A 23405-nucleotide genomic window follows, 5' to 3' on the forward strand; every position below is an offset into this window, starting at 1 on the left:
ATGGAGAGGTTGTGCACTGAGAAAATCTACCCCCTGAATGTCCTCTTGAGCCGTACTCATGCCGTCTACAAGAGGAGGACCAGGAAGGAGCTGATGAGGTGGGAGACCCTCAGACAACCACAGTACTGGTGCGTGATTATCTTTCCCTGACCCCGACGCTGATCCGAGTCACTTTTCACGGATGAGGGCCTGGGTGTGACATGAGTTGGTAATGTGGGAGTGCTGTCGAGGGAGTGATCCTTAATTCAGAAATAACTCATGGAACAAGACATAAAAACTTCCATATGTGGCACGGGGTCATGCTCGCACACGTCCATAGGCTTTGCTCTTTGAGACCTTACAGTACAGGTCAGAAGGTGGTTTGATGTCAGGGCAGAGCACAAGTCCATTTAATTGAAAGGGAAGTCGTGCATCAGCTCATCTGCAGATTGAAGAGGGCACAACCAGTGTGGGCTAGTGTCCCGCGGGGCGCCTGCTTCTCCCTCCACCGGCTGCTCACCGCTGCGTGTGCTCTTTCTCTCGCTCTGGCAAACGAAGAAAGAGATAAAATTTTACAATACGTATTTTTTAAAAATACAAAATAAATATAAAATCTGTTTTTAAAAACGCTATTGCTGCTGTTTCCGGAGCACCTGCTCCGTGCCAGATGCCGGGCGGGGCTACATGAGCTGTCTCTCGTCTTCCCGGCCATCCAATAAAACAGGCATTGTTATTCTCATTCCGCGGACGAGAAACTTGTTATGGGTAGAGATTATATCAATTTCTTAAGGCCATTCAGCTAATAAGTGAGAATCAAAGGTTGGAGCCTGAACTACCTGCCTACAAGGACCAGTGCTTTTTCTTTTATACTATATGCCACTGTTTACTAATAAACAACAGTATTTTCCCTCTTTAGAAATACCACAAGGGGACATTATACTTAACAACATGGGGGACACTTGATCATAGTCAGTGAGTCTACAAGCACAGAAGAATCTGACATAGGAAATAAGGAAATAAGAACATGGCAGAGGAGAACAGGAAATAAGGAAGTACGCAGGAAGTGGCTGGAAGCCCTTTCCGAAGAAAAATGCTGTTCAGAAACCAGTTATATTTAGAGGTTTCCAGCTTCCAGCCACGGAGCTGTAGGTCTAGCCGAGTAACTCTCCCCAGAAAACGACCATAGCTCAGGACTCTGGAGAGTGGCCTGCGCCGGTGGGCATCGCAACGGAGTCTGCAATGGGAGTGAGGAAGGACACAAAGATGAAAAACATTTCCTTTTTTTTTTTTTCCAGATTTTTTTTTTTACCTCAGAGCAAGTTAAAATTTAGATAGAAAAATCCAAAATCTTATCTGCCTAAAGAATCAAAGGGCAGAATTCAGGGCCGTCATAGGAGCTGGAAGGGTGAAATCCAGAAAATGAGATATCTAGGGAGCGGGAGACTCCAGTTCTGCATATAATAAGTCCAAATCTCTAGCTTACCGGTGACCTACAAACAGAATCGGTTTTCCAGGAGATGGTGTGAACATGTGCATGTCAGACACTAAGCAAGATTTCTTTTTAACCGTGTAAAGTCAAGCATTTCCCAAGGGCTCGGTGGTCCAGGATGGAGATGAAAAAATAGGCTGAAAGTCATATTTCAGGATAGACCTTTCTTTTAAGTCCATACTCTCTGAACCTGGAATGTGCCAGTGGAGTTAAACCAACAGTTCTCCGGTGGTGTCTCCGAATAACTTTAGCAACATAATGATAACAATTTTCCTGCATTTGCCCTATAGACCTTACGAACCCTTGAGAGGCAGTGGGGTATGGATTAATATTCCCCTTTTACAGACAAAGAAACAGGTTCAGAGAACACAATGTGCCCAGAGTCACACTGTAAATGGCAGAACAGGAACTTAATGCCAATCTCCATTCCGTTGATTGGGCGAGGAAGAGGGAAGGCGGGTTAAACAGCACAGCAAACAGCTAGGAGCAAGCTGGCTGCCTCTCCTCTTTCTCCACTCATGGAATGGTAAGCAAAGTACAGCGAAAAGGGAGAACTTGGGTGGGAAGGAATTAGCAAACAGCTCTTCCTGATGCATCTGCTTCTGAATTCTCACGTGGCTATCTGCTCTGGAACAGCCATCTTTCCTAAGATGCTTTCTCTCTCAGTGGCTGGTGCTACCACCTCCATGCTGGACCTCCCAGGGGGCACCAATCCCCACCCACCCCTTGCCTTACCGTGCTTGGGTATGAGAAAAAAAGTTGATAACCATTTACTATCTTCCATGTGATAGTGACTAAACTAGATTCTTTAATATCATCTCATCAAAACTGGAATTAATGTCCTCATTTTACACACGAGGAAACTGCCAGAATTCAGGAAGAATAGAATAATCAAACCTGTCTCTTTTTCCCTTGCAGTGATAAATTCTTTTGCATTTTAAAATTAAAATGGTGCATCAAGTATTAAAAAAAAATTAAAACAGCAAAATCAACCATAATTCCTAATTCTAACAACTACTTTTTGTGTATCCTTAGGTACACATATTTTGCTAGAAGTTGTAATTGGATGCATACAAATTTTATGTTCTGCTTTTAAAATTTAGCATCAGAATTACCTTTCACATTATCACAATCTTCATAGTAGACATTTTAGTGGCAGCATAGTAAATTATTTCCCTAATGGACATTTAGGTTCTTTCCAGTATTTGGTTGCCCAAATCAAATTGTTATGTTTTGTGCTAATAGCATTTTGTTACTATTTTATTATTTCCTTAGAATAAATTCTCAAGAGTCTTATTATTGAATAGAAGGGTATAAACATTTTTTATAGCCCTTTCCACATTACTAGGGAAAAGACCTTTATGAATCTAAGTGACACACGCAAGTAAATGTAGAGTTAGACATTTTCAAAAGAAACCCTGCTGTTTTCCATTTCTGGCAATACGATGAACATCCACATTAAAGTAAGTAACAGACTGAATAAAATATGAGAACTATCTTCTTAAAAATTACTGACCCAGGGGTGCCTGGGTAGCTCAGTGGATTGAGCCTCTGCCTTCGGCTCAAGTCATGATCCCAGGCTCCTGGGATCGAGCCCCGTTATCGGGCTCTCTGCTCAGCGGGGAGCCTGCTTCCTCCTCTCTCTCTGCCTGCCTCTCTGCCTACTTGTGATCTCTGTCAAATAAATAAATAAAATATTTTTTAAAAATTACTGACCTGACAAGAAAATAAGGAATCTAACATCCTCAAATTAAAATCAACAACCCCTGAAAGTAAGTAACAAAGCCGGTCTTCGCCTTAGGTGGCTTGTTCAACACGAAAGAAAACTACATTGACGGGGCTGTATTCTTCCCAATGTATCATTTTAGGAGACACATGATTCAATTTGATCCATTTGGTTATGTTGCATTTGATCATTAGAATAAAGCAGTATCCATCAGATTTCTCCATTGAAAAGGCATCTTTCTCGTTGATAATAAGTTATCTGTAGGGTGTATCTTGAGGCTGCATGAATACCTTGTCCCCAACTATTTTTACTCAATGATAATACTGCCATTAATAGTATTCTTGCCTGAAAGGAGGTGATTTTTTCCCATCATTTAACTATTGTCAAATTCAAACTGTTTCAACCAATTTGCACTTCTACCAGGAGGATGTGAGACTTTCCAACATTCCTTATCTTCACCAAGCTTGCTATGGGCAGACTGACCAAGTTCTATCATCTCAGTGGAGATGGGATCGTGTTTTCTGTAAGCTGATGATTAGATCTGGAGGCTTGTTCTAGATTCCGGCTCATTTATTTAGTCAAGAATACTTCATACATGATGGCGCATACTTCCTATTCCATCACATCAAGAGGTGCGTGAATGTTTAGCTGTCAGTCAATGGGTTCAAATGTGGTCGACCCGATCTACCGACAAATAAGGTTTCTCATAAAAAACCAAAAACAAAAAACACTTGGCATATGGTATTATTTATTCTTTTTACAAAACAGAAGGTTTTATATGTGTATCCATATGTCTTCAAAATGCCTGTATTGCAATGGAACACTACGCAGCCATTGAAAGAAATGAAATCTTGCCATTTGCAATGACATGGATGGAACTAGAGGGGATTATGCTGAGCAAAATAAGTCAATCAGAGAAAGACAATTATCATATGATCTCTCTGATATGAGGAATTTGAAAGTCAGGACGGGGGGTTTCTGGGGGTTAGGGAGGGAAAAAATGAAACAAGATGGGATCAGGAGGGAGAAAAACCATGAGACTCTTAATCTCACAAACAAATTGAGGATTGCTGCGGAGAGGAGGGTAGGGAGAGGGTGGCTGGGTGATGGACATTGGGGAGAGTATGTGCTATGGTGAGTGCTGTGAAGTGTGTAAGTCTGACGATTCACAGACCTGTACCCCTGGGGCAAATAATACATTATATGTTAATAAAAATAAGTAATTAAAAATAAAATAAAATAAAATGCCTGTATTGATTAATATAATTGTCTTTTGCAAAACAATTATTCCTCCAGTTCTGTCATTTCTTCTTTATTATTTAATATTCTTCTGTAAGTGAGACCTTCCCCTTCCTTTTTTCTCTATGGGCCTTGGATTCTTTTTTATTCAATGTGTTATAATCTATTAATCTCAATATTCTTTTTAATGCTCAAATTGTCCCAAATTTCACCAGTGAGGATTACTTCAAGCTGTCTCATGTGTCCTTTTGACATGTTTCCCTAAGTTTTTGTGTACTTGCTTATTTCTGGCACAGCAAGAAATTCCAGGCTCACCTTGTACATTACTTGTTCCAGACCTGAAGTCAGTCATTTCCCCAAGGAAACTTTGTTCCGTTTAGAGAAATGTACTTAGAAATCAAGTTCCGTGCAACAGATGCACTTATTTCCAGTAGGATATCACTGAGTCTAGGTCCCATCAGTGGATAGAACTAGGAGATGTATTTTTTTAAACAATGACTCTATATGGATATCTCACCACAGGGTGTTTCTCTCATTTGTCAAATCCACATTTATATTTCTCTTCTCCCACAGTGATAAACTTAATTTCTGATAACTTCAATGCATTTATTCATTTACTCAATCCGTACTACACAAAAAGCAGTTTCTGGATTAGTGCATCAGTGTTATTACCAATAAAATCCTACAAGCTAAGGTCCAAGATACTTTTGTAATTCTTTTTGTCCTTAGACTATATCCACTGAGCATGGACAGTCAGGGTACTATGTTCCACTGTATTTAGATTGGCTCTTTTTTCTTCTTTTTTGAGTTTATGTTAGTTTATTTTTATTTTTGAATATGCAAATGTAAGTATGGTCTTCCATTCAAAACCATATGTAGACACATATTCAAAGAAGCCTCATTCTCTTCCACTCTATCACCACTAACAACAAGGAGATGACCAATCTCATTAGTTTCTGATTTAATTTCTTGGATTACTATTGCAAAAAAAGCAGATGCACACATATTTATTTCCCTTCTTCTACACTAAAGGTGGCATACTATACACCCCTTGGCACCTTGAGTTTGTAAAATTAGCAACATAATTGAAAAATACTCCATTGTAAAGATGTATTATTGTCTATTCATTATGTTTCCTCTTTTGTCCATTTAGAATATTCCCAATATTTTGCCATTAAAATTATACCCTAACATGCAAACTTGTGCATATATACTTTTATACTGTTGAAGTGTATCTTTACCCCAAATTCCTAGAAGTGAGATTGCTTAATTAAGGAATAAATGCATTGTGTAGTTTTGCTGCATATTGTCAAATTCCCCTCTCTAAGGGCAGTCCCATCTGCACCAGCAACATAGGAAAATGATGTTTCCCCTCAGCCTCACCAAAAGAGTGTGTTGTCAAGCTTTTGAGAGACTCCCGTCTCTTCAAATAGTTTAATCTCATATCGTCCCAATTCTGCTTCTTCCTCCCACCTTCCATAATTCTTTTTTGCTTTGTTAGGACTTTGTTTGGTTCTGTTAACTCTTCAGAAATAGCACAACCTGAGGAGTCTATCATATTTGCCTTGGAATTTTTACATCTGCAACATTTTGCGAGAGTCTGCTTATTTGTACCCAGTTTGGTCTAAGGCAGGAAGGCTCTGCTGCATAGTCTTAGCACATCCAAACAAATAAGAACAGTTCTAAAAATGACTCGTGAAAAATTCACACGCTATTATGCTGGACTTTGCAAAAGCAAAGCCAAATTTCTTCTGGGATCAATCACTGAGCAAAACAAATCTCAAAATAAGTTTCTCCTGCCTTGAACTTTTACATGACTATGTACAAAAGGGAAAATGAGTGTCCAAGCCAACAACAAAGGTTGTAAGACTGATGGGAAAAAAATGATAGGAAAACATTTTATATTTCTGCTTATGTAGGTAGGAGGTTGGAGAATCTTATTCTTGTACAAAATGTTTTCCTTATTTTTATCAACAGGATTATTTTCATTAGAAGAGAACCAATGTTTACAGAAATGCTTGTCTATACAGTGGGCCCTTAGCTTACAAAAGCAATTTATTTGCAGATTTGAGTGAATGAACATGCCATTTGGTAATTTATAATTTTGCTAAGACTGGAATTTGAATGGTTTAACAGCACACAAGAAAGGCAAGTACACATTGGTAGAATGTCCCCTCGCTAGTGGCTGAGTCATTCTCTCTAGGGCTCAGTGAGTTTTAATTATATATACATATATTAAGGAGAAAGGGTAAATGCTGTGCGTTTTAATTTAGATTGTTCCCAATATTCTGCTGTTAAAAATTATGGCCATAGTGAATAAACACGCGCATACTTTTTTCATACTGTTAGAGGTGCATCAGAGAATGGGGTTGGAGGGGGAAAGTATCTATAATCAAGAGGATTGGGAACACACATCCACTCTTCTGAAGGACTTCTCAGAGCCTTTAACATGTTCTTCAAGACTCTTCAAGAAGAGAGCCACGTTATGCAGTGTTTCCAAACTTATTTGCCTGTGATATTTTTTTCCACATGTGTGGAAAGTAGAGTTCTGGGGAGAATAGTTTGTCGACATATTTTGCTGTGGTGCAAATATACAGCTGGGAACTCTGGCTGGCCTTGATACCCGCTTCACAGGAAGGTCAGCGTCTCCCTCCAGAGTTCAATCCATCCTCTCCAGACCTTCCAGACCGCTGTACTGCTCTACCATGGGCAGTTTTTCCTATTTCTTTTCCTTCATTCGATCCGGGATCTGCTTCCCAAGGAAAGGGCTTCACAATGCTAGCGGGGAAATTTCTCGCCTGCCCAGGTGGATAGAGTCTATTTTAGGATTCTGGCATTTGCGAACAATTATTTAGTTCTGGTATAAAGGCCAGGCAAATCTTCAATTGCCATCTGGCAAAGCCAGGTCAGCCACTCCTGAAAATTAGCATTTCTAGGGGCAACTGGGTGGTTCAGTTGGTTAAGCATCGGATTCTTGATTTCACTCAGGTCATGATCTCAGGGTCATGAGATTCTCTCTCTCTCTCTCTCTCCTTTTGCCCCTCCACCCCCCCAAAAAAAATAAAATTAACATTTCTAGCAGTATTTTACCTGGTACTATTTATTGAGTGACTATATATATATGCTAAGTGCTTTATTTATATTACTTCATGTATTTTTACTCTAAAAAAAAACCCCACAGCATTACAATGTAGAAAGAATTTCCATTTTACAGATACCATATTCTTTTACAGATGATGAACCTGAACTTCAGAGAGATTTAATATCTCGCTGAAAATCACAGCCCGTTTGTGGCATCATCTGAAATGTTTGTTTTGCTGATGTGCATAACTACAATGACCAGATTTTTCTTCTGCTTCTCTCTGCTTCCCAGTAATTGAGCAAAGCCAAGACATTAGTCAATTATCTATTAGATACAGAAAACCCAAAAGAATGTATTTTTGCTTCACTTTTCTGAATATTTCAAGGGAGGAAAGTGACTCATTTCTGATCCTCCAGATAATTGCCTTATTTCTCTGAGTTTTTTGTTGGTGGGAATTATGGCCAGCTCACACTCCCATTGGAGAAAGTGTTTCATTTCCCCAAGTCAGAGGAGGCTCTCTTAATTAAGGGAAACATTCCACTTGTTAGAATCATAAAGACGCTCCCATGCTAATTACCTTTAGCCAGACTGACTGGAGGCATCTTTCTGTAAGATAAAGCGATAAAACTGAGCTTCTTAAAAAGGTATTGTTCATCTCTTCCTCTCTTCCTATCTACTAGAAGCAGAGATGAGGCCTTGCTGGCTTATGAAACGGACCTCTCTATTCCTGTAACATTCCCCAGGGGATGACCTCTGTTTTCTCTCCAAAATCAACACTGTTGAACAAGGAAAGGAACCTCTAACCATCCAAGGTCAAGGGAGCCAACATCCAGAGAGCAAGGAAATTCTGTTTGGCAAAGTTAGCCCCAAATCTTCTTCCGCAGGCCTCCTTCCGGACAATGCCTGCGTGCTCTCACTGTCAGATTCATTATTTCTTCCCTCTGCGTGCTCTGCTCCACACAAACATTGACTTAGCCCCTGCACCGCTGGCAAGCAAGGTGAAGGGGAGAAGGCTGACCGCCCGACCCCTGGGTCATACCCAGACGGCTGCTGTCTGCGGGAAGGGCTCCGCGGTGCACACGCAGAGGCAGGGCCAGGACGGCTGGCTTGCTGTGGGAAGGTCCCGGCCAGGATCCTTCTTTCTGGATGTCCTTATCATAAAAGAGATTGGTTTCCTACTTTTGTTCTAGCATTGTCGCATTTTGACATGAACCGTACAACTTCCCAGAATTAGTTGGGGAAGGTTCCACATATTCTAGTAAAATTTTAAGATTTTTTTTCTTTTTGGTAAGTAGGCCTCATGCCCAGCATGGAGCCCAACACAGGGTTTGAACTCATGACGCTGAGATCAAGACCTGAGCTGAGATCAAGGGTTGGATGCTTAACCCAGGCACCCCAGAATTTTAGGATATTTTAAAGAAGGTTTCTAAATGCTATAGTTCAGAATGATTCCTTATTGAGAAAAATCTCCTACTGCTTTTTAGAAATAAAAACACTTCTAATAATTGAGCCTTATTATTTTCAGTATGGACATGTTCCCCTAAAGGAGTTCTTCCTTTCCTGTGATCTGACCACAGGTAAGCACTCAGCATGAACAGGGATGTACATAAGCGTCATCAAACCTCTCACTGAGCTTCTCAAAGTTGGCATTCAGTTTGGTACTAGGAGATACTGAGGCTGGCAGCTTTTCCCATATGATTTTCTAACTTTACACTGTCCTTAAGAACCTAGATGTCCATCAACAGATGAATGGACAAAGAAGATGTGCTGTATATACACAATGGAATACTATGCAGCCATCAAAAATGAAATCTTGCCATTTGCAATGATGTGGATGGAACTAGAGGGTGTTATGCTGAGCAAAATAAGTCAATCAGAGAAAGGCAATTATTGTATGATATCACTGATATGAGGAATTTGAGAGGCAGGGCAGGGGATCGTGGGGGATAGGGACGGAAAAAATGAAACAAGATGGAACCAGGGAGGGAGACAAACCATGAGAGACTCTTAATCTCAGGAAACAAACTGAGGGTTGCTAGAAGGGAGGAGGGTGAGAAGGATGGGGTGGCTGGGTGATGGACATTGGGGGGAGTATGTGCTATGGTGAGTGCTGTGAATTGTGTAAGACGGATGATTCACAGACCCGTACCCCTGAAGCAAATAATACATTATATGTTATAAATAAATAAATTAATAAATAAGAACACTTCCTTTTTAGGATGTCAACTATTCTGAACTCCATGATTAGGACACAAAAGCAAGTGTTTTACATTTCAAGTGACTTCATTCATTTCTTAATCCAACAAATATCTATGATCATTTAGTAAAAGCCAGCCGAGCTGGGAGCTGGGGAATGCAGCAACAAATGAAATACTCTATGAGAAGGCATCGTTATGAAGTCCAGAATCACCCCCTTTTTCCAGTAGAAATTTGAACACCAGCACTAATGGGCAATAAATAAAACTGGGTTACAGCAAACATTTTGCGTTAGAAAATGGCTCTATTTAGTCAGTCCTTCCATATGCCTCTTCTTTAGAACAACTCAGCAAAAATAAAATTCCAGTTTATTTTTGGACAACAACATCACACACACACATCACACAGGCCAAAAAATAAGCAGCAAGTTCATAGATCAAAAAAGGGAGAAAAAGAAACTTTATCTTCAGCCTTGTTAACCATTTATACAAACCACTATTGATAGGACAGCTAAGTATAAACACACAAAAAAGTTACGGAATGCTTAGAATAAGATTTTGTTGTTGTTGTTGTTGTGTTTGCTTTTTTTAATATGTTTTATTTTTCTCCTTTGAGATTTCAGCAAATATGGTCACACCATAAGTAGAGTCAGAAGTAGGACAAAAAAACATGCACACGTTTGGTTAGGTCATCTGAGATCCTTAAAAATGGCTGAACTCTAACAACATGTAAATATATATATATATATATATATATATAATATATATAAATAAAAATTATAATTTTCCTTTTTTAAAGCACTTTTTTTTCCCTAAGATTTTATTTATTTATTTGACAGAGAGAGCAAGAGAGCACAAGCAGGGGGAGCAGCAGAGGGAGAGGGAGAAGCTCTCAGCTCCAGCAGGGAGCCCGACATGGGGCTCGATCCTGGGACCCTGGGATCTGAGCTGAAGGTAGATGCTTAACATCTGAGACACCCAGGCACCCCATTTAAAGTACTTTCAACAATAACAACAAAAAAACATGGCCTTGGGATCTTGGTTCTTCTGTCTTCTGTCTTCCCCTATTTCAAACCTATGCAGAAGTGGTAGACAGAAGAGCAACAAGGCTCTCCAAGAAGTTGGAGAGATTTGCGAGAGGGCTTCAAGCCACCACTGAGTTTGGAAGATGAAGAGGTCATAAACCAGGGCATGCAGGTGGCCCCTAGATACTGAGAGTGAACTCCTGGCTTTAAGAGACACAAACATCTTGCTCCAGGCCAGAGGGCTAACTGGAGTGAGAGAGCAATCCTGGGTATGCAAATAGTGACCAGACCCCAACTTTTCTGATATGAAGCCGGGAGAGCAAAGCTAAGAATAGCCCTTTAGGAAACCTCTGTGTTACGGAATAAGCAGCGTTGGGTCCAAGGAAAACAAGCAAGGGGACTTTTCTGAAACCCAGGGACATTTTCTGCAGTCAGTTGCCCAGTGTCGGCAAACAGTCTGGCTACACTCAGGAAAAGCTCTGTCAGTGCACCGGGCTGCCCACACTTGTTTCTTCCGCTTTGGGAATTCACCACGGTTGGCTCATTTTGGAGATATTCCCATTAGCTCGTTCTTAGATCCCCAAACAGAAAACGGAAACTTCAGGGTAAGGCGCTGCCAGAGAGGAAGCGAGGAAACACATCAATGTCTAAGTCTCAGAATCATTTAGGAAGTTCGCAATGGGGAATCAGAGGAATTGCAGGCTCCTTTGAAAGGGAGATAAGAGATTCACTGAATGTCCCCATACTTATATCACGTCTTCAGCAGTTTTGGTTAAAACCCACCTAATTTTCATGTCTAAGAACCCAGAGCTTCCACTCATCCCAAATATTCCTTGTTTGGGCCCAGCACTGCTACCAGTGGGGCCTCAAGCCTTCCAGCAGAGAGGATCTCAGGATTACCTACAGTGACATTTTGGTCAAAATAAGGTACCTGTAACTGAGCACAACTATAGGGCCTTCTTGATATCCTCTCCTGCATGCGGTGGGCCTGGGCTGTTACATCTCAAAGTCACCTTTATGTCTCAGAATCACCTGAGATGTCCGATGATACTGTACATTCCTGGGCCCACCCAGACCCCCTGGGTCAGAGTCTCTGAGGGCTGGACCTGAAGGTTTGCATTTAAACAAGCTCCCTGCTTGTGGGGTGGGGGGTCAGACTGAGACAGCCTGGGGCTCCTGCCTGACCCAGGTGTTCTGAGACAGCTACAAATGTGAAATGAGTGAACATGCCTTCCCGCAGAGCCACTTCAGAGGGGACCAGACTGGTTTTCCATCAAATGGTCTTATGCTCTGACCAAACAAGAAATGCCATTTTATGCCATGATACTGTTCATTTCATTTCACCATTTTGGGTGTGCGAGACATACTACATTTTTACTCTGTAGATAGAATTATATCCATATTGGGATTTCTTCTCCCTACAGGAGACTCCGCAGAAGTACAGTAGCTGTTGGCTGAGTAGAACTTTGGCAGAAGCTATCAAGGCTTTAAAAACAAAAACAACAAAAAAAAAAACACCCAGTCAAACTGCTCAGACGTAAAGGAACCAAACCAAGAGCCTCAGGAAGGCCGGTGCCCCGCCTCGCAGTGCCCTTCAGCAGTGAGGAACCAAAGCCAGATTCACACCTTGACCGTTGGTCTTGCCCCTGTGGTTATGGCTGGTGCTACCTCCCGTTAAACCCAGTAGTCTCCTGTCTGTAGCTTTCATTTGTCCCTAGCTATTGGTAGTATACCGGATGGCTTTGGATAAAAATGGGACATTTGTCTCGGCAACCCCCAAATCCTCTTCCTGGCCATCTCTCACTCCCTTGGGGATGCCGAGGGGACCTGGGCACAGAAGGGAAGGTGGGTAAAGTCCTTAATGCCCATTAAAGGCTGGAGAGGAGAGGACAAACGACTTCCAGGAAAAGGGATGAAGACGCCAGGAAGTGTGGCACTCACAGATGAAAGAGCTCTGGTGGTGGCACCTGGGGTGAACCCATGTTTGCACCGTCTTTCCTCTTCCCTTAGCACCCCCTCCCCCAAGTGGAAACTGCAAATATGAAGCCAGAGCTGAAACCCAGCACTCTGGGGACAGCAGGCTGCATCTTCAGAGCCTGGAAGATTCTACGGGTCTTGAGGCACTTCTCGTCAGCCTGTTCCTCAGGAAACAGGTTTATTTGGGGCGGGGGAGATGATAGTCACTCAACACCCCCAAATAGTTAGTTTTCACTCCGTGTTTTCAACTCATCCTGCACCTCCAGCAAGTGGGGCCTCACCAGGTCCTCCCCTCACTGTCGTCCCTCCCCACCTCACTGTGCTGAGTCTCTCCACGAGAGGCCGACGGGTCTGTTTATCGCCGCTGCCGCAGGCCTGCAGCCTGAAGAAAGCCGCTCAGCTCCCTGTCCCCACGTGTCTGATTCATCGGCCCCACCTCAGGGGCATATTCTGGGAGAATGCGAGGGGGTGTGGAATGTCACACCTCTGATAAAGATGAATTATCTTCACTTTCAAATTCCTCCCATGCCTTATTTCTCTTACCCTCCTTCATGTGCTGGGTTCTCTCCCCGCGGTTCTCTCCGTGTAAATTTAGCCACAGAGGGAACGACAAGAGGCACGTTTGGGGCTATCACCCCAAGGAAATGTCACTATGAAGAACAGAAGAAGTGACATTATATATATCTCCTTCGCTTGCATTTCGACTCGGGATTCTTCAAACCATGTAATTTTCTTCTAAAAGTAATAAAGGGCCATCATCAAAGTTGGAAAATGCTGAAAATAACCAGGAAAAATATAAAAGTTGCCTCAAGTCTTGCTGTCCAGAGACAGCCACGGTTAACATCCTGGTTCAGTTTTGTTATTCTTTGTGCATTCATATTTTAAAACTGTTAAGTAAAATTGGAGTCAAGTAAATATTAGTACATAGAGTTTTCATCCTTATTTTTTTTTCACTGAACAAATCATGAATAAACATTTTCCAGACATGGACAACTAAGTCTGTTTCCCATTTTTGTTATTTTAAAGAAAGAAGGCATTATTTCAAACATTTATCTGGGAGATGTTATTTCTAGTAATTTAGCTATAGCCATGCACAGAATCTGAAGATTAGCTTACACCTCCTGACCTGTTCCTGTGAGACAGCATACCTTAAAACGGGTTGCACTGGTAAGTGAGAGAGAGAAAAAACAGAAGACTCTCTGCGCTGTACTGTTGACAGCGCAGATGGGAAACGAAGAACGGCGGTCCACAGTTACTAAAACCAACGCAGAGCTTGCTTATGTTCATGAAATTCTGGTTATTACAATTACAGGAGAGATGCTACTAATAAGCAACGTTTTCAAACTTTTTAAAGACATCGATTTGGTGTTATTAGAATTTAAAACCCCACATTTGTGCCATATTAGTAGTATTGATGTAAAATTAAAAGACACGAACAAAGGAGAATTAGCTTGGAGGACTAGAGTCTGACATCACTGAAATTTTTTGGAGTCGTGGATATTCCCGGGAAACTTTTTGGATGCTGCTGGGGAATTCCTCTTCACTGGGTTTGGACACATCCTTGTATTATTACTCACAGGAAACCAGCCTCCCTATAAAGGCGCTCCAGGAGGAGCGGTGCTCTGCGGCTCTCGGCTGACTTCACACCAGAACCGCTGACCGAAGGAGACAAAGTAGCAGGAACAAAAGCAGGATTTCCAACGCGGCACCGAAGCCACGACATCGCAGAACAGTAAGTGCAAAGAGCCTTTGCAAGGCTGACCTTGAACCAGGGCTGTCAGTACGAATAGAGATGCAGAAAGCCTTTGATAAAAGACCTGTGCACCTCCTTGTTATATCCGGACGAGTTAAACTCTGGTTTTTCTCTTTCACCTCCATGATGAAAATCTTTAATTTTGTATGTGTTCATTCCAGCCAACTTCCTGGAAACAAGCAAAGACGACGGCACTGTTACTCTTTACCTAAAATCTTAGAATGCTGCTGAAAACATCATGTAGAATGATCTCAGTAACTGGCTGCCTAGGATTTCTTTCTGTAATTAATTTTGTGCTTCCCCCCGCCCCCAGGAAGGCATTTCAAGACTGAACTTCTGATAAAAAGAGCCCGAGAAGTCATGATCGCCTCACAGCTTCTCTCCGCTCTCACTCTTGGTAAGTCAATGTCATTCATTAGATCAGGGTTTCTCATCCTGGCACCACGGGCATTTCAGGCTGGATAATTCCTCCTCGTGGGTGGGGTGGGGAGGGGCGTGTGTTTTAGGGTGTTTAGCAGCGTCTCTGACCTCTGCGCAGTGCAGTCCGCAGTGGGTTAGGGGCAGTTTAACCTCCGTGTGCCTCCGCTTCCTGATGCGTTAAGTGTTGATTGTAAGTGGCCTATTCCCGGAGGCGTCGTGAGGGTCCAGTGTCATGGAAAGGGCCTCACACAGGGCTTGGAAGTGCATATCAAGTGCTCGGTAACCTTACTTATTCTGACGATTACACTACTATAGGGATATCCTGGTAGATTGTGGTGGGTGAGTGCAGGGAGGCCCAACCCCCAAAAGTATGCACAACAGCAGTTTCTCCCTCCAGACCCCTTCTTACTTTGGAAAAGGTGAAAAAAATTCAAATCTTTCCAAAGGCCCCTGGTAGATGAAAATAAGACTATAAAAAGCCCAGTGGATAGAGTCGAACTACAGCAGGACTAACCTCTCCTGCCTTCCCTGCGTTCCCCTTTAGCACTTGTCCTGTTTGAAGAGAGTGGAGCCTGGTCGTACAACGCGTCCACAGAAACCATGACTTTCGACGAAGCCAGCGCTTACTGTCAGCAAAGGTACACGCATCTGGTCGCAATTCAAAACCAAGAAGAGATTAAATACCTGAACTCCGTGTTCAGCCATTCACCTACTTACTACTGGATCGGAATAAGAAAGGTCAATCAGCAGTGGACCTGGATAGGGACCCAGAAGCTTCTGACCGAAGAAGCCAAGAACTGGGCTCCCGGCGAACCGAACAACAAGCAGAACAATGAAGACTGTGTGGAGATCTACATCAAGAGAGACAAGGACACGGGCATGTGGAATGACGAGAGATGCGACAAAAAGAAGCTTGCCTTGTGTTACACAGGTACGGGGCTCGCAGCAGCCGTGGGCGGGCATGTCGGGCTGTGGGCCTCTGGCCAAATTATTGACAGTCTGCAAAACCTGGTCTCTACCGTGGTAACGTTATGCTCTAAAAAAATACCATTTTAAAACCATCTGCTTGGTAAATTACATCTTCTTGCTTCTTTGTGTGAGTGTAGGCAAGAATGTATGTACCGAGGTAGATCGACACGTATGTAATGTGTGCTCATACAACGCATAATTGAGTTACTCATTTATTTGTAGAAGAGCTATCTTGAAAGTCTGTGAGAAAGGGCATTTTCTGTTCTTGATGCCCATAACAGCTCCACCCCCTGACACTTGCACACAAACATCAAGGTTTGAAATAGCTGAGCTTCAAACCCAGCTTTGTCCTTGGGTGAAGCCCTTTAGTTAAAATCTCTGGCAGTCCCTGTAACTGGTGACTTCTCTGTCATACACTGTTGCTCCTGAACCCAACGGACGGCATTGTAAGCATGATGACGATCCTCTTCCTCGTTCTGTTTTCTGCAGCTGCCTGTACCCCTACATCCTGCAGTGGCCACGGTGAGTGTGTGGAGACCGTCAACAACTACACCTGTGAGTGCCACCCCGGCTTCAGTGGACTCAGGTGTGAGCAAGGTGAGTCCCTGCCTCACCCGTTCCTTCACTCCTGTTGGTAGCGCCGTCCGTGTCCCAGCTGGCTTGGGTATCCGCTCTGCCCATCCTCCCTTCCCTGGGGCGTGTTGTGTCACGTGGTGGTTAAGAGCCCTGGTTTCAAATCCCAGATTGACTACTGTGACTTCAGACACCCGGATCAGGTGGTTAAACTCTCGAGTACCAGTTTTCTCGCCACAAAATGAGGGTGATAATGGTGTCAACCCCATGGTTAGGTCTAAGTGAGTGACCATAGTGCCCGGCAGGGAGGAGGCATTCAGTAAACAGTCGTGACAGTTTCCAGGGCTTCCTCCCTTCATGCTGGGCCACAGAGAACAGATTTGATGTGGTCTCTCCTTTCAGTTGTGACCTGTCAAGCGCAAGAAGACCCTGAGCACGGAAGCCTGGTCTGCGCCCACCCTCTGGGACTCTTCAGCTACAATTCCTCGTGCTCCGTCCACTGTGAAAAGGGTTACATCCCAAGCAGCACAGAGGCTGCACGGTGCACTTCTGCGGGGGACTGGAGCGCCCCTCTTCCAGCCTGCAACGGTAAATGCCTCTGAACGCACACCACCCTCTGACTTGTCCCTCGTGGCCTTGGTTTTTTTTAATGCAACTAACAGCACTTTCAAAACTCCAGGGAAAGTTCTTTTTGTTGTTGTTTTTAGTAAGATTCTCCCAGCCAACAGGTGTGGTCAGTAGGGTGCCTGCTTGGTTTCAGAGAGGTTTTTTGGAAAAACCACCGGGTTTGAGATGGGTTCTTCTGAGGCTCTGGTGATTTGTAAGAGAGTGCCCATGGTGCTGGGACCACACTCGAGAAACCTTCATGACTTCTCCCACTTGGCCTCTCTCCGTGCAGCAGAAGAATAAGACCATGGTAGTCAAGCAGTCCCAACAACTTTTTCTCTCTCAGGCTTATCTTTGTAGGCTGGAGATGAAAACTTTTTGCATCCAGTCCTGCTGGGTGGACATCAATGAATGTCCCGTGTATGTCAGTACTTTTATTATTACAATGATCATAAATCCTGATCATGAATCTGTTTTTTTCTGTTTTTGCCTTCCGTAAAATAGATCAGAGACATGAGAGAGATGTGATAACATAGATCAGAGACCACTTAGCATAGCCAAAGTATAAATTAGAGAAGATGGAAGTATGAAAAAGGCATAAAAGCTTTATCATGTGTGTGCATATCCCCAATAATTAATTTAGGACTTTGGGATCTACGGTTTGAAAGCTGCTTCCTTTGCCTGTTTTAAGTTCCAGCTCAGTAGAAAGTAAACATATTCACGGTACTCGTTCAAATCCCCAGTGGTTGAGTGCAGTGCACTGACAAAGCCCGCCCATGGCACTGTGGACTGTCTCGAAAGCTCTGGAAACTTCCCATGGAACACAACTTGTGCCTTTGCTTGTGAAGAAGGATTTGAACTAATGGGCTCCAAGCGCCTCCAGTGTACCTCATCTGGGAACTGGGACAACAAGAAGCCAACATGTAAAGGTACAGTTGCTCCATGTCAAGATTCACTGTAAACATTCTTCTCCTCAATCTGTACCTGAAATGGTCAGGCCAGACTTGCTAATGTTCATGGGTGTCTATGTTACAGCTGTGACATGTGAGGCCATCGGCCATCCTCAGAACGGGTCTGTGAGCTGTAGCCACTCCCCTGAGGGCGAGTTCACCTTTGGGTCCTTCTGCAGTTTCACCTGCGAGGAAGGCTTCCTGGTGCAGGGAGCAGCCCAACTTCAATGCACTGCGCAAGGGAAATGGAGTCAGCAGGTCCCAGTTTGTGAAGGTAAGCCCAAGAGCATCTCCTTTCTACACCCCTTCCTTAAAGGGCAGCAGTCTTCGAACTAGGGCAGTTAAAATGAAACCAGATGCCCACTTTAACTAGAGTAATCAGATTTGATGGGCAACATTCTTCTTATGTTTTTGAGTTTCATATAAAAGAACCAATGCTTATCCAGGGAAAGGATTATATGTACTAAGAGGGGATGTTTTACTGGTTTCTTCACTGTGCTGTGCTAATATGGTTTTGTTGGCATTGGCATGGAGTAGGCAGAAACCCTAATCTAAGAGGAAATCACATGAGAACACTTAAAAGTAGCATTATGAGAACATGACATGATTTTAAAACTCTTATAATCACTTTTCTTCTGAAACTGCTCATAACTAGCAGTGAAGAGAATGTACGAAGTGTGGGGTCATATATAAACACACTAAAATTTAATCCACTCTAAAGCAAGAGTAGCAATGTTGAAAACAAGCAGTTTTCATTATCACATACTGGTACTTTTGTCACCAAATACAGCACAGAATGATTTCCAGTGTTAAGAAGCCACAAGACCAAAACCAAACTGCAAAGCAGACACATTTTATGGGCTGCCTTCTTACCTTCCTTCTGTGTTTTGGCATCATCTGTTAGCATCCAGGACCCAAAATTTGCTCTCTGACTACTAAAATCTTTCTCCTGACTGTAACTTCTTTTAAATGTCAGGACAGTGCTCAGGAAACACTGGTTCTGTTAAAGGCTGTCCTTTACTGAGTGCCATTATCAACGAAGGGGCTGGCATTCAAAGAAGACAGTCATCTTCCCAACTGTCCAGGGAGGAATGAAGAGCCTTGAGGTCTCTAAACATTGTTTTGCCCAAAACGAAGGGCTTCATTCATCAAGTGAATGAACTCTCCAGTTCCACTGCAGTATTTTCTGACCATCATTTTGGTGTTTCAGCTTTTCAGTGCAAAGCCTTGTCCATCCCAGAGAAAGGCTACATGAATTGTCTTCCAAGTGCTTCTGGAAGTTTCCAAAGTGGGTCCAGCTGTGAGTTCTTCTGTGAGAAGGGATTCGTGTTGAAGGGATCCAAAAAACTCCAGTGTGGCCCCACAGGCGAATGGGACAGTGAGGAGCCCACATGTGAAGGTACAGTTTTTGTTTTTATTCAAGATAAAAACTATTGAAGACCTAGGGACTTGATTACTTGAGAAAACTGTTGCTTCCTGATACAGACTTCAATGTGCTCACTTGTGTCTTCCAGCTGTGAAATGCGACGCTGTCCGGCATCTCCAGCATGGTTCGGTGAGGTGTGCCCATTCCTCTGTTGGAGAGTTCACCTACAAGTCCTCCTGTGCCTTCAGCTGTGAGGATGGCTTTGAGTTACATGGGTCAGCTCAGCTCGAGTGTACCTCTCAGGGACAGTGGACGCAGAAGGTCCCCTCCTGCCAAGGTAGGGCTGAATTTAGACTTTAAGGAGTTAGGTCAAACACTTCATGTGTGTCTGAAGCTAGATTACCCATGGGGCTTGACCCTAATTTCCTACACGCTGAAAACTAGGTAATGCTTATAAGTTACGTCTATTGAAGAGTTTTCAGCCAGGTTTAGACCTTTTCCAGGAGACCTTTGTCAACCTCTCCCCATGTGTCCATCATCTGCAGGGGTACAATGTTCAAGCCTGGCAGTTTCCGGAAAGACGAACATGAGCTGCAGCGGGGAGCCCGTGTTTGGAGCTGTGTGTACGTTTGCATGTCCCGAAGGATGGACGCTCAATGGGACTGCAGCTCTGACCTGTGATGCCACAGGACACTGGTCTGGGATCCCACCGACCTGTGAAGGTGAAGCCCTGACTGGTGATGGCTGTCTGGGAGGCTAGACAGAAGAGGGGGAAAGTAACGAACCATTCATTACGTTCAAACAAGAAAGGTTCTTAAGGTTGAGAAGCTGGTGAATATTTAGTTTTATGGCAACAGAAAACAGAACAGCTGACATGTGGATGGAATGGGTAGAATTCTGACAAGTGGAAAAAGGGGAGCTCGAGGTCAAAGTTGGGAAACAGAAGACAGGTGAGGGAAAGAGCAGGCATGCAGTCTTGACCAAGGTGCAGTGGGTTCTGGGAAGGGCTTGACAGGTTAGAGAGCTCCCGGCAGTGGTGGGAGACAAGCTGCCGCAGGTGGTTTGGGTCCGTCTCAGAGGACTTTAGTGCCTCTGTGGGTACTGAAGTAGCTCATCAGTGTGCAAAGGAAAGGGCAAATGGACAGAACAGAAAGACTTGAAATTCAGTTCCTTCTTGTGACAGTTCCTCCCTCTCGGTTTCCCTAGCTCCCGCTGAGTCCAGCGCTCCCCTGGCTGTTGGACTTGCTGCTGCTGGGACCTCCTTCTTGACATTAGCCTCATTTCTCCTCTGGCTCCTGAAACGCCTGAGGAAGAAGGGTAAGGGAGTTTGGGAGCATACTCCAAAAATGTTTTTGAAAAATGTATTTTTTTTCTCATCGATGAGTCATGTTCTCTCTTGCACATTTAAACAGTAATTAGACTCGAGTTACCAGATAAACGCTAATAAACAGTATAATTGAGCTGTGGTCTTAGAGGAAGAGTTTTAGGAAATACACATTATTGAACAGTGGACAGCTCCAAGAGATACCATTCACGGGGAATTCTGCATCTCCCCTGGTCATTGTGCCATGAGGCTTTGGGTTTGTGCTTCCAGGAAATGATTAAAATGTTTCTAAAACATTCATTTGGAATACAGGCTTAAATATGGTGTATCTCCTGGGGACTGTCCCCTGCAAACACATATAGCCACACTCACAGCTTGATTGGCTTATGAAATATTTAACACTTTTTAAAATCAAGTTCTGACATTTATAAAATGAGAACTCTCCCATAAAATCTAGGTTTGGGACTTCTCTTGAAAAACTGGCAGATCAATTCGGCAAGCTGAGCCTGCGGCTGTCGCTAGCATTAGGAAGCTGCTGGGCCCTTAGGATGAGTGTGTGCTTTGCACATCCCCGCCTTGCCCCAAGCTGTGTTTGTGCTCTGATTATCACAGGGGCCCTGAAGGCATGGAGCTTATAGTCCCTGGTGAACAGAGCCATATTTTTTCTGAATGTGATATGTCCTTCAAAATCCTTTAGTCCAAATTAATGGTCTTCTTTTTCTTGCAGCAAAGAAATTTGTTCCTGCCAGGTAAGTTGCATTCTTGTCCATAGCATGCCACTGAGTATTCTACACATTTTTCTCTGTTCGTGTTGGGAAACAGAGCTTAATCTAGTGTTCTTGTGTGTTCCACAGCAGCTGCCAAAGCCTTGAATCCGATGGATCCTTCCACATGGCTTTGTAGTCATTTTTAGTCCAAAGGAATCAGGTAAGACTTAAAATCCCATATGATTTTGAAAGAACATAACCTTTCTTCATGTTCTGTTGCTCCCTGAGCCCTCCAAACCTGCTGGTTCTTTGGGGGAGAATCACCACCTTTGTCGTGTTTTATGAAAAGTTATTTCATTTCTTTGCAGAAGGAAAAGAAAACATAAACAAGACTTGGCCTAGAGTCATTTCACTTGTGAAAGTTAATAATAATGATGATGATCGTTAACCTTTACGTGGCACTTATCTATCTCCTAGATAGTAAGTGCCATGTCCTAACTAGGAATTGTATGAGATAGGGACTGTTGCCAATTTCTTATCATGTGGGTAAGAATATGAGGAACAGACAAGTTACATAAACTTGTTTAAAATCTTAAATCTAGGGGCACCTGGGTGGCTCAGTGGGTTAAAGCCTCTGCCTTCGGCTTGGGTCATGATCCCAGGATCCTGGGATCGAGCCCCACATCGGGCTCTCTGCTCAGTGGGGAGCCTGCTTCCTCCTCTCTCTCTGCCTGCTTCTCTGCTTACTTGTGATCTCTGTCTGTCAAATGAATAAATAAAATCTTAAAAAAAAATAAATAAAATCTTAAATCTAGTGAGTGGCGTAGCCAGAATTCAAACTCAGGCAGAATCTGTGTTCTCAGCCACTCTGCTGTGCTGTCTGAGAATTGGAAGGGTCAGCTCTCCCCTGAATATATTTTGTAAGTTAATAGACTTTATTTTTTTTAGGCAGTCGTAGGTTTACACAAATAGTGAGCAGAAACTAGAATTCCAACATACTCCTTGATGCTTCTATGTCCTCTTTTAGTAACAACTTGTGTTAGTGAGGTATTTTGTTACAATTGATAGGTCAATATAGATACATTGTTATTAACTAAAGTCCATCATTTACATTAGGGTTTCCTCTTGGTTTTGTATATTCTATGGGTTTTGACAGGTGTATAATGACGTGTACCCACCATTCCAGTATCATACAGAATAGTTTTGCTGCCCTAACTAAATAGAATTTTGTTGTTCATGCTTGGACTCTCCAGTGAGAGAGAACACAGTGGTCTGGGCTAGAATGTGAATTTTGTTGTTGCTATTAATGCAGAATATTAAGGGTCCTTGACAGTATGCATTCTTCGTTTGCAGGAACACAGGTACCTCCAGGGGACTCGACCAATAGCCTGATGATGGCAGCGACAGAAGGGGATCCTCTGGTCTCTGGTGCTTCTGAGCTCCCACATCCGCCACCTTGACAGCTGAGAGCATGGACCCCATGAGGACTTCAATGGCCCAGGCTCTAGTGGGCAAGGCCAGCCTGTCACCAGCAAGACTCGGCTTTCTCTTTCCTGTTCTCAGCATCTGGAAAGTGCTGATGGAGGAAAAGCATATTTTCTTCTGGACAAAAGTGAAGAGACTCCGGCTCCAGGGTCTCAGGATTCCTGTTCTAACTGTCTCCACGCTCTCTGTGAGATCTCAGTGGAGAAACATGGTATTTTGTGGTATTGTTTCTTTCTGTGTCTCAACTACTGATTGATTACATGGCTGCTGTCGCCAGGATGAATAACCGTCAGGAGTTTAGGGAAAACAACTTGGCCAAAGATACTCTATTACCAATGTGCAAAAAACAACCATTTTTAAAAGCCCACAGGCAAGTGCATGGGAAATCCTATTTAACACTCTTGGCAAAGATTACTAAGCAGTCTTGATCACTTTTATCCCTGTGGGATTCAGTGCTTTATAAAGTGTTCTTAGAGATTATGTTCTTTTATTTGCATTGGCTAAAGAACAACCTTCCCTAATTCTTAATTCAGTGTAAGT

The 23405-nt window shown here is 43.2% G+C and overlaps 1 protein-coding gene across 1 annotated transcript; it reads left to right on the plus strand.

Annotated features, from left to right (window-relative positions):
* Window positions 1-14422: 14422 nt before the first annotated feature.
* On the plus strand, window positions 14423-23190 carry SELE (selectin E). Its single transcript, XM_032863021.1, has 14 exons — window positions 14423-14444; window positions 14779-14862; window positions 15430-15816; window positions 16344-16451; window positions 16830-17015; window positions 17777-17962; window positions 18069-18257; window positions 19194-19382; window positions 19498-19686; window positions 19895-20071; window positions 20556-20666; window positions 21401-21422; window positions 21528-21600; window positions 22734-23190. The coding sequence occupies exons 2-13, from the start codon at window positions 14826-14828 to the stop codon at window positions 21574-21576; spliced, it is 1830 nt and encodes a 609-aa protein (XP_032718912.1). The 5' UTR covers window positions 14423-14444; window positions 14779-14825; the 3' UTR covers window positions 21577-21600; window positions 22734-23190.
* Window positions 23191-23405: the final 215 nt, after the last annotated feature.

The sequence above is a fragment of the Lontra canadensis genome, unplaced genomic scaffold (genome assembly GCF_010015895.1).
Source record: "Lontra canadensis isolate GAN:19392208 unplaced genomic scaffold, GSC_riverotter_1.0 scaffold24, whole genome shotgun sequence".
Classification (NCBI taxonomy): domain Eukaryota; kingdom Metazoa; phylum Chordata; class Mammalia; order Carnivora; family Mustelidae; genus Lontra; species Lontra canadensis.